We start from the raw sequence: 16,658 nt of genomic DNA, 5'->3' as shown, positions 1-16,658 counted from the left end.
AAGGTGTGGGCCTACACAAGCACATGTGTGTATGAACAAACAGTTAATTACTGAGAGCCCTTTTACTTCTTTTCCTAGAAGGAAAACCTGAAATGCACAACCACATCCCATCTAAGCCTCAGATCTTACAATTGTAGTGAGGGTGTGATAGGTTACTTCTATTACCCCCTTGTCTCTCTGAGAACTTTGGCAGCTGATGGAAAACCAAATTCATTGTACATGTGATAAAAATTTCAACAAAGAAGAGAAGGGATGCTTCTGTGGTAGTGACAATGGTGAAGAGTAAAGACTATGAGCTAGCATTTGCCACAGATTTATGGTTTCTTAGATGTCAAATTTTTAAAAAGTAAATATTCACTAAGACAGAATTTCTTGTTTGGTGGGTGTGAGTAGAACTTTTAGAGAATGAAATATCTACATTCCCATCTACTTAAAGAGAGAACCTTTGGCCTTACTGTGAACCTTACCAGTAATGTATGGCTTTTCCCCTCTTCCTTTGCTTAGAGTATCATGATTCTCCAGAGAGATCTCTGGCGTGACAGATTCGCACTACAGGGAGCAAATGCCTCCGGGAAGTGGGATGGAATTCCTTAGGTATAGGATTCTCTAGGGAAGTGGTGAGACATTTGGTGATTATCTGGAGACATTTGGAATGGCCATGGTCAGGATGGGGGAAATTCTTACATTTGTTGGCTAGAGACCAGGAGTCTGCTAAACCCTCAGAACTGCTTGAGGGACACCTGCTGCAAAGATTTAACTGGCTGTGCATATCTGAGATCCTGCCTTCAGTCTGTGATGTTCCCAAAGGCAAGGAAAATGTTTCTGAAGCCTTCATTTATACATTTAAAAATATATTAGAGCTACGTTAAGCAACCTCAGCCATAGCAGTCCTAGGAATTCAGTGACAGAAAGTGATAGTGAGCTGGAATCCTGGGTTTTAATTTTGTCTTGCTTCTTTTTTGTCTATAAAGGCAAGAATTTAAACTTCAGCATATGAAAATTTCATATTTCTGGGCCTCATCTCAGACTTAATAAATTTTGATAATTTTCTAGTTTTTATTTACTTATTTATTATTTAAGAATATTTAGTTGTTGCAGGGTCTCACTTTGCAGCACAGATCCATGGTGATCCTCCTGCTTTCAGCCTCCCCAGTGCTGGGATTACAGGCTTGTGCTACTATGCCCAGACTCTGGCAGGCTCAGCCTGCCCTGGGGGCGGGGCTGGCACAGCATGTGGTGCCAGGATCGAACCGCAGTCCTTATACTTGCCTAAGCTAGCCTAAGCAGGTGCTTCAGTCTGCTGAGCTATCTTGCTGGCCCTGAGTTTTCCCCTTTATCGTTAGTCTTTTTTTATGATTTCCTTAAGAAATCTTTCCTTGTCCCAAGTCATGAAGCTGTTACCTTGGCAGTTCACTGCAAATTGACCAATGTATGTGACATAGCTGTTACTGTGCTACTGGATGCCATCTCGGCTGAAATCTTCCAGTGTTTTGTAGACACTAGAAGATCGATTCTAAAATTGATTTGAAGATATAAGGGCTCTCGAATATCTAAAAATCTTGAAGAACACAATTTAAGGATTTAGTGTATTGTACTTCATGATTTGCTCTAAAAGCAGTACTAATTCACTCAGTGCAGGATTGGCCCTGAACAGAGAGACCAGTAGTCCAAGAATTGAGTTGCCTATTTGTGTATGTTCGCTTCCATTGTGACAAATTCACCACTACTGTCCAATGGAGCAAGAACGATCTTTCAGTAAGGTGCTAGGAGGATTGCACGTTCATATGAAGAGAGTGAACCTTGGCTCCTACCTCACAGCCATGAATGAGAACCAATTCGGGGTATGTTGTACATCAAAATATGAAGGTAGAGTTATGTCATCATGTGGATGATATCCTCATGAAATTGGAAGACCAACATTTTACCAAACTAAAGTAGAGAACAATGACGCACATTGCGCTCTGAGTCGACTCTGGCCTGGACACTTTGGGGGTGTGTGTTGACGTTATCTTACACATTTAACCTACACTCCTCAATAGAGCTCAGCACACAGCAAGAGCTCAGTATGTGACACCTGGCTGGTGGCCCGGATGAAACCCAGAAGTATGGACAACGACCGTGCCTTGGACAGCAGTGAAGATGCTTTGCATTGAGACTTGGAGAAGATCCTCCAGTCCGAGCTGTATATTACTGACGAATTTTTCTTTTCTTCTCGGATGGGAACATTGCTGACATCATCCTGTGCAGATCTGTGATCAAGGAGATGATAAGCACTTTAAGTCGGTTTTCCACTGGGACATGAAATCCAAGGATGGGCTGAGCGGACCCGACAGGCAGCCACTGATGCGTGAGGTGAGAAAAGAGGAGTAAGTGGGGTTAGGTGAAGAAAGGACGACACACGACACCAACGTGCTATGTGTGCTACGAGTGCAACACTGCTCAGTTTTCTTTTATTTGAGGTATAATTCCAGCTGTCCACAGGAGACCTTTGTCAATGTGTCCTAGAAAGTGCTGTTTCTGCTCCAGTCCAAGTTCACTGTAAAAAATTGTCCTGTCCAACCACTGTGCTGCTGTCCCTGGGAACACTTGTCCAGACTTGAGACCAATGCTGCCCTTGCGTCCCTTGTCACCTCATGCTGCCCCAGCCCTCTCATCCTCATCCCCATGTTCCTGCCGGGACTCAGGGAGGCCCCGCCATGCTGTCTTTTCCTCTTGCACATTTGCCGCTCCCCAGCCTCACTTGTGCATGCTGGTCACACACAGCTTCTGGCATGTGCCTGACTTTTGCTGCCACCACTCTCTGTCCCTCTTGCCTTTTTTTTTTTTTTGGCGGTACTAGAGATCAAACTCAGGACCCTGTTCTTGCCAGGCAGATCCTTGTGTGCCTGAGCCATATCCCTGGCCCTGCATCTAACTTTCTAGTGCTTAAGTTTGGGCTCAGCTACTACCTTTAGTGAGGGAACCTGACTGAGTTATTTAACTTTGCTTCAGATTTTTTTTTTTTTTTTTCCCGGAACCAGGGATTGAACTCAGTCCCTTGCACTTGCCAGGGAAGTGCTTATTCCACTGAAGCAATCTCCCCAGCCCCTTTGTTTCAGTTTTTGTGAAGATTAAAAGAATAGCTACTGAAAGTATTTGAATAGTTTTATTTTTTAATTTTATTTTACTTTTTTTCTGTATTTTAGGGAAGGGTCTACAGGGTGTTCAGGGTCTCACTACTAGATCAGACTTGTAGCGTTTCTCCTGTTTACAGCCTCCCAAGAGCTGGGATTACAGGCACACAACACCATGCTAAGTCTCAATCACCATCTCAGCGCGTGCCCCGGGGGGCGGGGCCGGCACGGGGTGGGGGTGGGGACGGGAGGGGCGGGGCCGGCATGGCAGACCTGGGGATCGAACTCGTGCGTGTACTTGCAGGTGCTTTAATTTGCTGAGCTATTTGGCCGGCCCCTTGAATATTTTTAGACATAATAAATACTGGCTCTTATTACTTTATTGGTATTTATATATGTATATTTCTTTCTATTGATTTTTTTTTCCATGAAACAATATGTATTATTTCACAGTCTGTGGTTTTCACTCAACAAATATCTTGGAGATAATTCGCCATCAGCATCCATTAAGTGTATCCTTGGGTATACCATGGATGCACTGCTCAGAATGTATCAGAGTTGCTTTCTTGTTGCTGGGACAAAGTACTCCATGCTCACAAGTCAAAGGAGGAAAGGTTTATTTTGCTCACTGTTTGCAAAGGTTTCGATCCATAGTCAGCTGGCCCAAGGTAGGGCAGCTTGGTGGAGGAGAAACAGCACATGGTGTGGCAGGGAGGAAGCTGAGGAGCCATCAAAGGCAGGAGGAAAGATGCATCTTCGCGGGCCCCACCCGCAGTGACCTGCCTCTTCTCAGCAGACCGCACCTCCCAGCATCACACCCAACTATAAACCCATGAGTGGACTAACTCAGTATCCGACACCCAGACTCCCAGCATCACGCGCATGATCCAGCCACTCCCTGAAGGCCCAGCTGTGAGCTCGTGGAACTGCGATAAGGATTTTTTTTTTCACTCCGAATGCCTTCAGGGCAGGTTTGGCTGGCTTGAGTTGTGGGGATCGAACCACAGCATCCTGAGCCTGACTGCTTTGTTGAAGCAGCCACTTAAAGAACTGAGCTAAGGGGCAGGCCCCCTAGCTGGTGGAACTGTGGAGGGCAATAGATATAAGCATCACAGAGCACCTGTCACATAACTGTCCTGTTATTGGGCAAGGGCGTTGCCATTATTTTTCTCTTACAAAGCTTTTTTCTTGCACAGTTGTCCCTTGTTTATGGCATCCTTTAGGCAGAAATGAGTATTTCTCTAGAATAGATAATAAAAAATGAGATTGTTGGATCCAAGGATGTGTAGCTTCTCAATTTTCATAGAAACTATGAAATTCCTTTCCAAAGTGGCTGTGTGCTTTCAGATGGACTGTGAGAATCTGTGCTTCCCCACACTCACCAGAGCTTAGTATCACGGGGCTGGATCTGCATGTTGTTTCAATTCAGACTTCCTGCTTGCTAGTGTGGTTGACTAAATTTTATACACTTTTCCAGATCTTCAAGGCTGGGCTCTGCCTGTGTGCTTCCCTTGAGGGCAGGCCACATTCTTGGAATTTCTTTAACAAATATTTATTGAGTGTGCTGTGTGACAGGCACCACCCCAGGTTTTGGAGGCAGTCTGTGATAAGGCATGAAAATCCCTTCTTTTGTGGATCTGACCTGTGGAGTGTGTGTGTGTGTGTGTGTGTGTGTGTGTTCATGTGTATGTGTATGCATGTGTGCCTTCTTTTTCTCATTGTCCCTGATAACTGACCTTTGTCCTGGAGGTCCAGCTCAAATTCCATCTTCCTGCCAAAAACAGGACCCATCTCATACAGGGTGGTTTTTTTAGAAATTCTTGTGTTCAATATACAAATGTTTTCTAAATACTATTTGTTTCCTGTGTTAGGTTCATCTTCAAAGGTAAATTATAAATATCTTAAAAGGGAAATTTTGTCTTCTTTTCTTTTTTCATTGTCAGTTGCCAAGCACATAAGGGGTAGTAGGTTTCTGAAGTTTGTCTGATTAATGTTGATCCATCTCAGACATCTATAGGGATGTCTTCCTGCCTGATTTCAGGGCAGTGATGCAGAGAGAAATGCTGAGATCTGTTTGAAGTTTTTCTGCAATATCAGCGAATCTCAGAAAATTCAATTATTCAGGATTTGAGGTCATTTTCTAGTCAGAAGACATGAGCATTTGAGTTAGCTCAGACATATAAACTAATAGGTGCTAATAGCCTAGAGAATGTCTTACTTTGCTAACATATGTGCCTTGTTGGGAGTATGGGGTAGAGCTTGGGCTTTTGCCAACCACATGTGTGTGGTGTGTATTTGTACTCACCTTGGTGCTTCCTTTATAGGGAGGCTACTGGCCTGGATATGGGGAAGGCAATGCCTGGTGCCCAGGGGCTCTGCCAGATCCCGAAATCGTAAGGATGGTTGAGGCTCGACAAGCTCTTGGTGAGGTAAGGGCAGTAGAACGTACTTTAAACAATTGGTTCCACAATTGGATTAAATGTTCCTGTATTTTTAAGACTGTGGTAGATAACATATTGTGCCTTTCCCCAAAGATTCCTGTGTCCTAATCTCTGGAGTCTATGTATGTCTTACATGTTCAGGAGAATTAGCAGTTAAGGATGTTGAGATGGGAAGACTGAAGATTCTTAAGGTGGGCCCCGGGGGGAGGGAGGTGGCCAGAGTCGGAGAAAGGTGCAGTGATGGCCGAAACAGAGGTCGAAGCCATGTCAGGAGGGAAACAGAAAGCTGCGGGCCTCTAGAGGACAGAAGAGGCAAAGAGATGGCCTTTCTTCTAGAAGTAATAATCCCTAATGGCTCACTTTAGACTCCTGAGCTCCAGAACTGTCAGGGAGACCTTAGCAAGTGCTCCAGCCAGAAGGCAATTCCAGCCTGATAGCAGGAACCCTTAGCTCGTTGCCCACGTGCCCTCTGGCCCTCCCCCAGACACTTACCATTTGCAAAATCAGTTTTGGAAAATCCTGTTTTCCAAAAACAGGAAATTCATCCAGGCAATTTTTCCTTTAGGAAAGGGAAAGAAATTACTAAAAGCACAAATGCCGAGGCGATATCTCTTCTTAGGAAAACTAACCATCTACAGGTGATGAGGAACAATTAAGATATTTGACTCCCAAAGTTCTGGATAAGTCGCAACAGTCTCTTCCATCAATTGCTAGGTTATCATAGCCTGGAGTGAGAGGATACTGGTGGGGTTGTGCCAGGATCCACAAAATCTCATCTAAGTGTTGAAGAGGATCTCTTTTGACTTGGAGAACATGACTTTTTCCATTATTTATGATGTATAAAAATCGCCAGTCGAATGCCACGATCAAACTTATTCCAAGTGGTTGGCATGTCCCCAAATAATGAAGCCAGGTTCGCGGCAGGGCTTTGGGCTCTCACCCTGCACCTCACACTGTTCTCACGCTGAGACTGGTTCTGGCCAACAGGAGTACACGGAAGACTACGGACGGCAGAGCGGCAAGGGGAGCTTTCCAGCCATGATCACGCCTGCTTATGAAAGGGCCAAGAAAGCCAACCAGCTGGCCAGCCAGGCGAGTGTCCTGCTGCCAAGTGCCGTCGACTGTGCTTATGGTTGTCACTGATTAAGCCCTGAGGTTCACAAGGAAGACGTTTTAGCAAGTGTTTTTAACACCAGGGCTGTTGCTGTTGTATGGAGAAAGCTATGCTCTTACCTTTTTCCTCCCATTTATCTCCCGTCCCTTGATGGGGCCACATTTCACAACATAGAGAAAAGGCCGCGTAACTCATCTCAAGATCCAAACAATTTCTTGAGACTGCTGATTTTTATTACCTGGGTGGCAGAACTTCCTGAAGGGTGGTGTAGTTGTTGGTTACAAGTTCAGATTTTGGAACCACAAAGTTGAGACTTGATTCCTGGTTCTATCATGTATTAGCTGGAGGGTCACGAACATTACTTAACCTCTCTGTTCCTTGGCTTTTCACTTGTAAGGGCGGGTGTGGGGGGACACATTTTTCACTGGATGTGATTGTTATAGAGATTAAGTCACTATTTGTTAACACCTAGAAGTATCTGGCACCCTCTTGAATATTTATTTAGAGATAGGGTTTCACTATGCAGGTCAGGCTGGCCTTTCACTTACTTTGTAGCCCAGGCTGGCTTTAAACTTATGGTGATCCTCTTGCCTCAGCCTCCAAGTGCTGGGATTATAGGCATGAGCCAACATACCTGGCACCCCCTTAAATTTAGCACATTAATATCAGTGCTTGGGGGACCATAATAAATTTGCCACAGGTTTGAGTTGCCTGTAGACTGACAGCATAGCTTCAGGAGAGTTCTCTGGAGGTCTGGCCTTGCGCAACCTTAATTGTGTGGTGTCTCTCCATCAGGTGGAATACAAGAGGGGGCATGACGAGCGCATCTCCAGGTTCACCACGGTGGCAGACACTCCGGAGCTGCTGAGGGCGAAGGCTGGGGGACAACTGCAAAGTGACGTAAGAAACAGGGGTGACCAGATGCAGTGGTCTTCACAGAAGATTCCTTATTCTTGTCTTACCTGGAGGAAGAGGGAGGGAGAATGCAGCAGGCATCTGAGTCCCATGTGGGTATCAGGAAGAGCTTTCCAACATGAAAGATGCTCATCTGGGTCCAGGAAGCAAGCTAGCACAGACCCTACTGAAACCCTTTAAACTGGAAACCCTACATCAGATGAATTCCAAGCCAAATGTAGCTGATTGATCTGGTTAATTGCCACTGTAAACGTACAAAAAGAATTTCAAAATAATTTTTGCCACTTGCCTTTTTTTTTCTTCATTTTTTGAGGTCTTACTGAAACACACATAAACCTGTACACAGGCTGTCTACTTGTTCTCTTCGCTGCGCAACCTGGCATTGGGATTGGTGACTCGGATGGCTGGTTGGGTTGTTCTTTCCACGATGGCCTTGCAGTTCTTAGAGATGTTGTGAGCAATCTCTGCTCATAAGACGTGTTGCACACCAGCAGCACCTCCAGCTCCTTAACATTGTGCACCAGGAACTTCCGGAAGCCACCGGGTGGCGTGTGCTTTGCCTTTCTGTTACTTCCATAGCCCATGTTGGGCATCAGAATCTGGCCCTTGAACCTCCTCCACACCCTGCTGTCGATGCCTCTGGGTTTCCGCCAGACATACTGGTCTGCCTGGTGCCAGATGAACTTCTTGGTCCTCTTTTTAGCGATCTTGGGCTTCATGAGGGGTCTGAGGGCCACCATAGTGCCAAGTGGGAGATGGCTGCCACCTCCGTAGGCAGTGCTGAGGAAGAGCGTCACCTGCCTTTCCACAGCCCATGTGCATACAAAGGCCAAGCAGTATTATTGTTCCGAATGGGAGGTTGAAGTACAAATCTAGCTTCACCTTAGTAAGCAGTTTCCATTTTCTTGGCCTGGGTCTGGGATTGAGAAGCCTCTTTGGTCTACCAAACTTGACTGTAGCTCCCCAAGGGCAGACTTCGCTGTGCCCAGCCCTAAGGATTGGCCCATATCAGGTGCAATACAAGTATATTCTCAGCATGCACTTTGACACCTTGAGTGTCTCCAAGTGCCAGTTACCCTGTGCTAGGTACTGGGAATTAAAAGGTAAGCCAGATGTCCATGGTTCATCAAGCTATAATCCAATTATGTGCCATTAGAACTGTGGCAGGGTGGGCAAGGTGTCATGAAGCCCCTAGTAGAGCACCTCACTAGGGTCCTCTGATGATGGTGGGATTTGGCATGTGATTTTCTTTTCCTTTTCCTTTAAACTTTTTTTTTTTCAGGTGAGATACACAGAGGACTATGAACAACAAAGAGGGAAAGGCAGTTTTCCTGCCATGATCACACCGGCCTATCAGATAGCCAAAAGAGCGAACGAGCTGGCCAGTGACGTAAGTGCGCACAGCAGTGTTGCCACAGTACAGAGGAAGCAGGATGTTAACCTGAGCCTAGTCGTCCCACTTCCTGTCTACTTTTGGATGCTCTCTGGAGCCAAGAAGTAGTTTCCTTCATAGTTTCCTATGACTTACCATGATAATAACCTAGCATTCCTGTGTCTAAGATGTAGTCCCTAGACCGAAGCATAAGAAGAACATTCCACAAGGCTTTCATTTTTAACTCTTCCGGGTGTGGAAGGCTAAATTCATTTACTTTTTCCTTTCCCTCCCATTCAGGTGAAGTACCATCAACAATATCAGAAAGAAATGAGGGGACTGGCTGGGTCAGCCCCTGGGGCTGAGGGCGTGTTGACCAAGGAGTGTGAACACCAGTATGGCCAGGTATGTTACACAGTAGCTCCCTGGGAGGCTGGCCTTTTCCAGGGCCAGTTTTCAGTTTTTTTTTTTTTTTTTAATAATTTTATTGAGAAACAAATAGCAATGAGACAGTTTCAAAAACTGATTACTAGCACAGTTTCAATAATTAATACATTGCATATTGTTGTTGTAGTGGTTATTCATTGTACAAGATGCAGACATGATATCCTGTCCACAAACACTATTAGAATAAATCTCTCTATAAATTGAATAAAGAGAATGCTGCTGTGTATCTATCCTAACTACTTTGAATATCCAGATACAAAATGGTCCTTCATTTGTATCCCCCTTTTTTGTTTAGTTTTGTCAGAGAAGGGTATTTCATTGTCATTTAAATATTGTAGGTGCATGAATTCAGCAAAATATTCCAATATAGTCCAGTAGTAGTGTGTTTTCCATAAGACTGGTAATGTCAGAAGTTGTTGACTTGAGCCTTTTACAACTCAGCATGTTAATATGGCTTTACTTTTTATTCTTCCATTTTTATACTTTTCTGCTGGATGGTTAAGGCCAAGATAAAGCAAGACCTATATAACAGGGATTTTTTTTTTTTTTTGCTCCAAATGCCTTCAGGGCAGGTTTGGCTGGCTTGAGTTGTGGGGATCGAACCATAGCAAGCTGAGCCTGACTGCTTTGTTGAAGCAGCCACTTAAAGAACTGAGCTAAGGGAAAGGCCCCCAAGACCTATATAACAAGAAATGTAACTTTTATATCTGATAAGGTCAGTCAAGTCCCCTCAGGACTTATCCTGAAACCCTGTAGCTCAGATTGTAGATCCTTTGTCAGTGTCAGCCATGTGAATGAGTCATGGCCATTGGCCTCATATTGTACCTTAATTTTTCTCTCCATGTGACTCTCCTTAGGCACACACTGCATCATCAATCACTTTCCTCTGTGGCCCCATAATCTCCTTGATCAGAAAATCATTTGGGACATCACTGAGTTACAGGATGTTACAGTACCAGCTCTCCTGTGTCCTGAGTCTTCACTGACCTTGAAAGGCTAGGGCCAAAATGTTGGCTTTCCTTGCAGCTCTTCTTTTTCTCTAATTTTTGGTCTACAAACTTAGGTTGTTAACCCTCCAGAAGAGAAGCTTATTGTTATTACCCTACAACATAGGCAGTTGACATTTAATCAGGCTTTATCTTTGTTCCATTTAAGAAAAGTACATTTTCCAGGCCAGAGAGTAGCAAGTAAAATTATACAAGGTCCAACTTGATCTGCTTAGGGAAACAAGTTATTAAGAGTAAGGCCTTCTTATGTTCTCGTGGAAGAATACTCCCAAGGACAAAAACTGGCCATGTTTAGCTCATCCCTGCTGTGTGCTATATGAAAGGGTCACAATGCATGTCTTGAAAAGTACTGAGCATTTCACTGAGTAATAGGGCTCATTTCTTTAGAAGGTTAAATTCCTTATCTAGGTTGCTAGATAAAGCAATATGACAGAGAATGCAAATCTTGACCCTAATTTATTTTTTGAGCGAACTCCATCTTGTTATGGAGTATGAAGGCTGAGGTGACAGTTATGAACTGATTTTTCTTTGCATTTCCCTCTGTATTTTCTGGCCAAGTGTAGTAGGAAAAGGGAAATACAGTTTAATTTTTTTTTTTTTTTTAATTTTAGGGAAGGTCTACCGGGTGTTTAGGGTCTCACTACTAGATTGGGCTCGTGGTGATCCACCTGTTTACAGTCTCCCAAGAGCTGGGATTACAGGTGTGCACCACCACGCCCAGTCTCAGTTGCCATCTCAGCACACTCCAGGGGGCTGGGCTGGCACAGTAAGCCCAGTGATTGAACCCCCAGCCCCTGTGCCTGCTTGCAGGCACTTTAATCCACTGAGCTATTTGTTGGGTCCTGAAATACCGTTTTTTCAAGCTACAAGTAAAGAATATTGGAAGAGCAAGTCTGTGTGCTGAAATGCTACTTGCAACTTGGCACAGCGTGAATTATTTGTACTATGTAACAAGCATGGCCTATAAAAAGAAACCACAAAGAACTAACGTCTGTCTTTAGAAGAACTGGTTGTCACACATGAGCAAACACTTGTGTGAGTCTTAAGGTGGGTGTACGTGAAGATGGATTGTGGCCCGTTTGCAAATATCTGCCTGAGAAAAATCTACTTAGTTTTGCATTATAAAGGCCATTCCATCAAATTGTACAAGCTGATTAAATGATCCCTCACTGAATTAAACTCAATGAAAAGATGTTTTTATTGGTTTTATGTCAAATATATTACTTAGAAGGCTCAGGACAACTTTTAGAAATCCATTTTATTAAAAGCAATCTGGCTTTTACATTTGGGAAAATATGTTGTTATCTCTTGCAGTGTTCTGCCTGCCGGTAGTCATCTGCCACCCACAGAACTTCACATGAGAATCAAATGTCCATATGCATGGATGAACTGAAACTCGATAGTACCTTGGCTGATTCTTTTTAACTTTTTTTTATTTTTAAGGGAAATAGTATAAAATTAGGTACAATACAGAATTGCACTAAACAAAATAATAGGAATTCAACAATGGTTGTTATATTACATATTGTTCAAATGATCAGATTTGTTGTTCAGATGATCAGATATAAGCATGCAAAACTGGTCAAAAAGGTTACACAAAGTTAGAATGAGGAGAGAAGAAAACATTTAAGCTTTGACTGTTCCCTTCAATAAACCAGCAGAAATCAGCTCATTTTTTATTATTAGTATGCTCTGATGTTTCCGGGCTTGATAATAACAAAAGCAAGAATCAAAAAAGGTGCTGTTGATGGCACTGTTAGCCGCTGTGCAAGGGCACTGTCCGGCGGGTGTTCTAGGCACTGTGGAATCAGCATGACTTGCCGAGGCGTGAGTAGGAGGGAGAGAGAGAGAAGCAGGCAGGCAGATAAACTATAAATATCTGTAGGGCCCTAAATGCCATGTAACTCATTCTTTATGATGACTAAATAGACTTACAAAAAAACAAAAAAACAAAAAAAAAAAAAAAGAAAGAAGACTGTATGATGTAATCAACTTATTATTTGTAACCAATCAACTTCTTAACAAGATAAGGTATGTTACAAAAAAATTCACAGAGAGAGAGAGAGAGAGAGAGAGAGAGAGAGAGAGAGAGAGAGAGAGAGCGCACTATAAATACAAAGTAATGGAACAGGAGGGGAAAATCATAGAATAGATTGCCAAGGAATTTGAGAAACTTTTAAAAAAGTTTTCAAATATTCTGGCAAGCAAATTAAAAGGAGCACTTAGGCTGAACAGTTTTCATTATTGAGTAAAAGGAAGCTAGACATTTTAATTTGACCCAATGGCTGTATTTTAAGCACACGTGTGTGCCAGAGCGCAAGCCGGTGCTGGCGTGGGCAGGTGCCTGCCTTAGCAGAGGCCCCTGAGAGATGGAGTTGTGCGTCAGGGGATCACAGTAGGGGCTGTTCCAGTGTTGTGGGCAAAGTGCAGCAAGAGGTCGGATCAGGAAGCAGGACACGCTGACCCAGGCAGGTCTGGGATTGCGGAGGCCTTGGGAACTTCTGAGAGAAGGATGTATCCGAGCAGGTCTCGCAGTACATCAGCCAGCCAGGGAAGGGTTACCCGGGTCAGGAAACAGTGTCCACAAGAAAGAAGGCTTCCCTCTGTGGGAGTGGTAGGATGGTATGAGGAAGAGAAAGGAGAGATTAAGACTGATACTATGCTCCGTATACTTTATTACACATTAGTTCCCGCTTTAGGTCGTCCAATGGCAGTTTGAAGCTTTCCACCCCCACCAAATGAAAGGAATATTATAGAACTTGCCTTCTGGTTACAGCACACACATGAGTGGAAGGAGTAGGACTTGAGATGTCAAAATATCCCCCTGTGTATATGTGTCGTTGAACCTAAGGAAGGTAGTGTTTGAGACCAACCAGGCAAAGGACTTTCCCAGTATGTAAGCCGGGAAGCAGCGTAGTCCACGGCAGCACAGGATTGGGTGACTGGTAGAACATCTTGAATTATTGGATGAAAATAATAATACCATGAGAATGGTTATCATTTATTCAGTGCTATGTATTTGGTGTCAGGGAGTGGACCCAACTCAGGCTCCATCCTCTTAGCCCTTGGCCACCATACTATGTAGTTCCTATGGCATCATGGGAATTCCCACTGTGGGCAGATGTCTATGGACGGGCTCTTTGGGCAGTCACTGCTGATCCCCACGCATTCGGAGAGGTGGGGATTACTGATCCAAGATTTCGTTTGGCTCAGCAGGGTTACTTGGAGGAATGTGAGGAGCCCAGGGGAAAGGGCAGCTTCCCAGCCATGATCACTCCAGCCTATCAGAACGCCAAGAAGGCCAATGAGCTTGCTAGTGACGTAAGTACCACGGGTGTGGGGGCGGGGGCAATGGAGCCACAGAGGAGGCTGAGGGGAAGTGAGACTTACAGGCTGCACTTACTGAGATTGCATACAGGTGCATGTATTAGGGCTGAGCTGCAGTAGAATGGTAGCCTCAGTTCCCATCCAAGTTTCCCATCTCTCCTTACTGTATCGAGAGTCACTGGCCACTTTAATTTGCTTCTGAGGAGCCTGACGTGGACAAATGGCACAATTTACCTGAGATCATTTGACCAAGAAATTGCTTGGTCCAACCAGATCTGGGATTAAGAGAACCTGCACCAAAGAGCCATTCAGAAATTGAGCATTTTTTGGGGAAGAGCTGATTAAAATGAGCCATAGTCTTATCAAACTGGATGTAACGTAATGATAAGTGATTTTATCTGTAGAACACAAACTAGCTAGAAGTCCCAAAAGATAGACTATAATTAAACTTGATAAGTCGTGATGTTCTCTGCAGATCTTAGCTTGGCTGTGTGAGCTCGATCTCAAATGAGAAGCCAGTGTCATTTCAGGTCCTCTGTCCATCACGCCAGCTGTTGTGCAGTTACTACCCACGTAAGCAGAACAGCCCCACATTGCTAACTTCCCCCTCAGCCAGCCAGAGGAGCGGGGGTGTTGAAGCCTGGGGCAGGATGGGGTTGGCATGACGTCCTTTGCTATGACCATTTTAAGACTTTCTTCACATCAAATCAGAGTGTAAGAAGCGTGAAAGGGCCGGTGCATTGCCAATAGAAAAAACACTGAATAGTTTATAGATTTAATAAAGATAAAAAGTTCGCATGATGTTTTTCCTTGTGAAACTTCTACTAAGTAAATGTTGATGTTAAATCCTAAATAATTTGGAGGAGATTTGTCTCACAGAGCACAGAAACAGCAACTCCAGACCCACTTTGTGTATTTCTTTCAGATAAAATACAGGCAGGACTTCCACAAGATGAAAGGTGCGGCGCGTTACCATGCTCTCCCAGCCCAAGACAACCTGGTTCTCAAACGGGCTCAGTGTGTGAACAAACTTGTGAGCGAGGTGCGTGTGGGCGTGTGTGTGGTCATCACACGAATGTGTTGTTGCCCTTTTATCTCTTAGAGAACAAATGGGAGTGATCCTATCCTAAATAAAGATGCCACTTAAGAGTGTGGCATGTATTATGTATGGATTAGAAATTTCCAAAGAATGGCTATGCAGTAAAATGAAATTAATAAGAGGGCCTAGAACCAAATAAATTAAATTTTTCTCAGATAGCTCATAAGTTTTTTCCCAGCTCTTAACCAGGCTATTGATGCTCAAAGTGCCAAGCAATGGATTTCTAGTCTCCATAAAGTGTCTGGAAAGACCCAGCTTTTAAACATGTCATTAATATAGAGTGGAAAGCAAAGATCAGAAGGAACATCTCAAGTGCCTTAAAGTCAGTGAAATCCCCTCAGGATTTATCCTGAGATCCTGCACCTCAGATTGTAGATCCTTTGTCAGTGTCAGCCATGTGGATGAGTCATGGGCATTGCTTGGCCAATGTGCTCTCTGTGAAAGCCTGAGAGAATGTTTTTCTCTCCATGTGACTCTCCTTGGTACACTCTACATCATCGATCACTTTCCTCTGTGGCCTCATAATCTCCTTGATCAGAAAATTTGGGACACAACTGAGTTATATGTCGTTACAGTACAAGTCAGTTTATCTTTTTTATAGATGAGCAATACTCCACTGTATAAAAATACCACATCTTTTTTATCCATTTCTCAGTTGGTGGGCCTTGGGTTGTTTCCAAGATTTAGCTATGATGGATTGCACTGCTATAAGCAAGGGTGCACAAGTGTTGCTGTGGTGTGATGTTTTCAATTCTTCTGAGAAGATACCTAGACAGACACTTTGCAATAGTAAATGACCTTGAACTTTGCATTTAAACAAGCGTTCCAGATGATTCTGATGCTTTAGACAAGAGACAGAAAAACTTTCAGAGACAAATATAACCTCAAACTCACTTATCTCAAAGTGCCAACACTGCAATTAAACTTGAATACTGAGGTTTTAGTTAAAAAAATAGCTTGTATATGCACATCTTTGTCTTAAAAGAAAAACAACACACATGCCATAGAATCACCATCAGTGCTGTAGACTATGGGCTTAGCATGCTTTTGTAAATAAAGTTTTATTGAGACACAGCTTCATCATATTTATATTGTTGTGGCTGCTTTCAAACTAAAAGGATGGAGCTGATCATTTGATAAAGAGACATATGGCTGGCAAAGCTCAAAGTATTTTCTATACTGTCTAGATGGGACCTTTGCATTTATTAGATTGCCACTTTGTCATAAACTTGGGAAAAGAAAGTGTCTGGTTCTACTTATAGAGTTTCAGGGGCAGAACTAGGACCAGTCCCCTGGTGGTGCAGCTCTACTTAGGCAGAAATGCTACTGTTAATTCTTTGGCCTTTCTTCATGTGAATATATGTGACTAAACATATGACAATAGTGACATGTCTGTAGAGTTGGCTCTGATGGTATGTGCTGATTCATAGTTTTAAATTTCATACCATACTCTGAGCGCTGTAATGCATCTTGCATATTTTATAAGGCAAGTCCCCATCGTATAGTTTTATTAGATATGATAACAAAGTAAGCTGTATTTCCTGTGGTAGTAGGACACAAGGGAAACTTCAGTATCTTTTTGCCCTGTGTTTATTCATTAAGACATTAATGATAATTGTCTTTAGCTGCCTTCTGCAATTACCCGGGGTGAGCTGGAGTCTGTTTAATAATTATGGCCTCATATTTCACATCCAAGTCCCTAGGGGAGCTCCAAGAACTCACCTCTTAAATTAAAGATCTCCCCTATGAGAATAGTCTTCTTTATTATATTCTTATTTACTGCCTGATCTTTGTTAAGTTTCATTGAAGTATGCACAGAGATG

At 43.5% G+C, this 16,658-nt stretch overlaps 2 protein-coding genes across 9 annotated transcripts in view; one reads left to right on the top strand and one right to left on the bottom strand.

The window, feature by feature from the left end:
- Casp7 (caspase 7) overlaps positions 1-2,800 on the bottom strand; it is a 51,358-nt gene extending 48,558 nt beyond the window's left edge. Inside the window, exon 1 of the mRNA XM_023715452.1 lies at positions 2,795-2,800. The gene's annotated coding sequence lies outside the window, so the exon portion shown is untranslated. The remainder of the gene's footprint in view (positions 1-2,794) is intronic.
- Nrap (nebulin related anchoring protein) overlaps positions 1-16,658 on the top strand; it is a 69,140-nt gene that overhangs the window by 4,286 nt on the left and 48,196 nt on the right. For 5 of the 8 annotated variants that reach the window (XM_023715442.1, XM_023715443.1, XM_023715447.1 and 2 more), the window contains exons 4-11: positions 2,248-2,352; positions 5,438-5,542; positions 6,542-6,646; positions 7,464-7,568; positions 8,866-8,973; positions 9,256-9,360; positions 13,623-13,730; positions 14,662-14,778. In XM_023715442.1, the coding sequence (XP_023571210.1) occupies positions 2,248-2,352; positions 5,438-5,542; positions 6,542-6,646; positions 7,464-7,568; positions 8,866-8,973; positions 9,256-9,360; positions 13,623-13,730; positions 14,662-14,778 (858 nt within the window). The remainder of the gene's footprint in view (positions 1-2,247; positions 2,353-5,437; positions 5,543-6,541; positions 6,647-7,463; positions 7,569-8,865; positions 8,974-9,255; positions 9,361-13,622; positions 13,731-14,661; positions 14,779-16,658) is intronic. The other 3 variants (XM_023715445.1, XM_004631588.2, XM_023715444.1) reach the window with 2 other exon arrangements.

Source organism: Octodon degus, unplaced genomic scaffold (genome assembly GCF_000260255.1).
Source record: "Octodon degus isolate 3935 unplaced genomic scaffold, OctDeg1.0 scaffold00042, whole genome shotgun sequence".
NCBI lineage: Eukaryota > Metazoa > Chordata > Mammalia > Rodentia > Octodontidae > Octodon > Octodon degus.
Note: the sequence above shows the minus strand (reverse complement) of the source record. Positions and strands in the feature narration are given on the sequence as shown.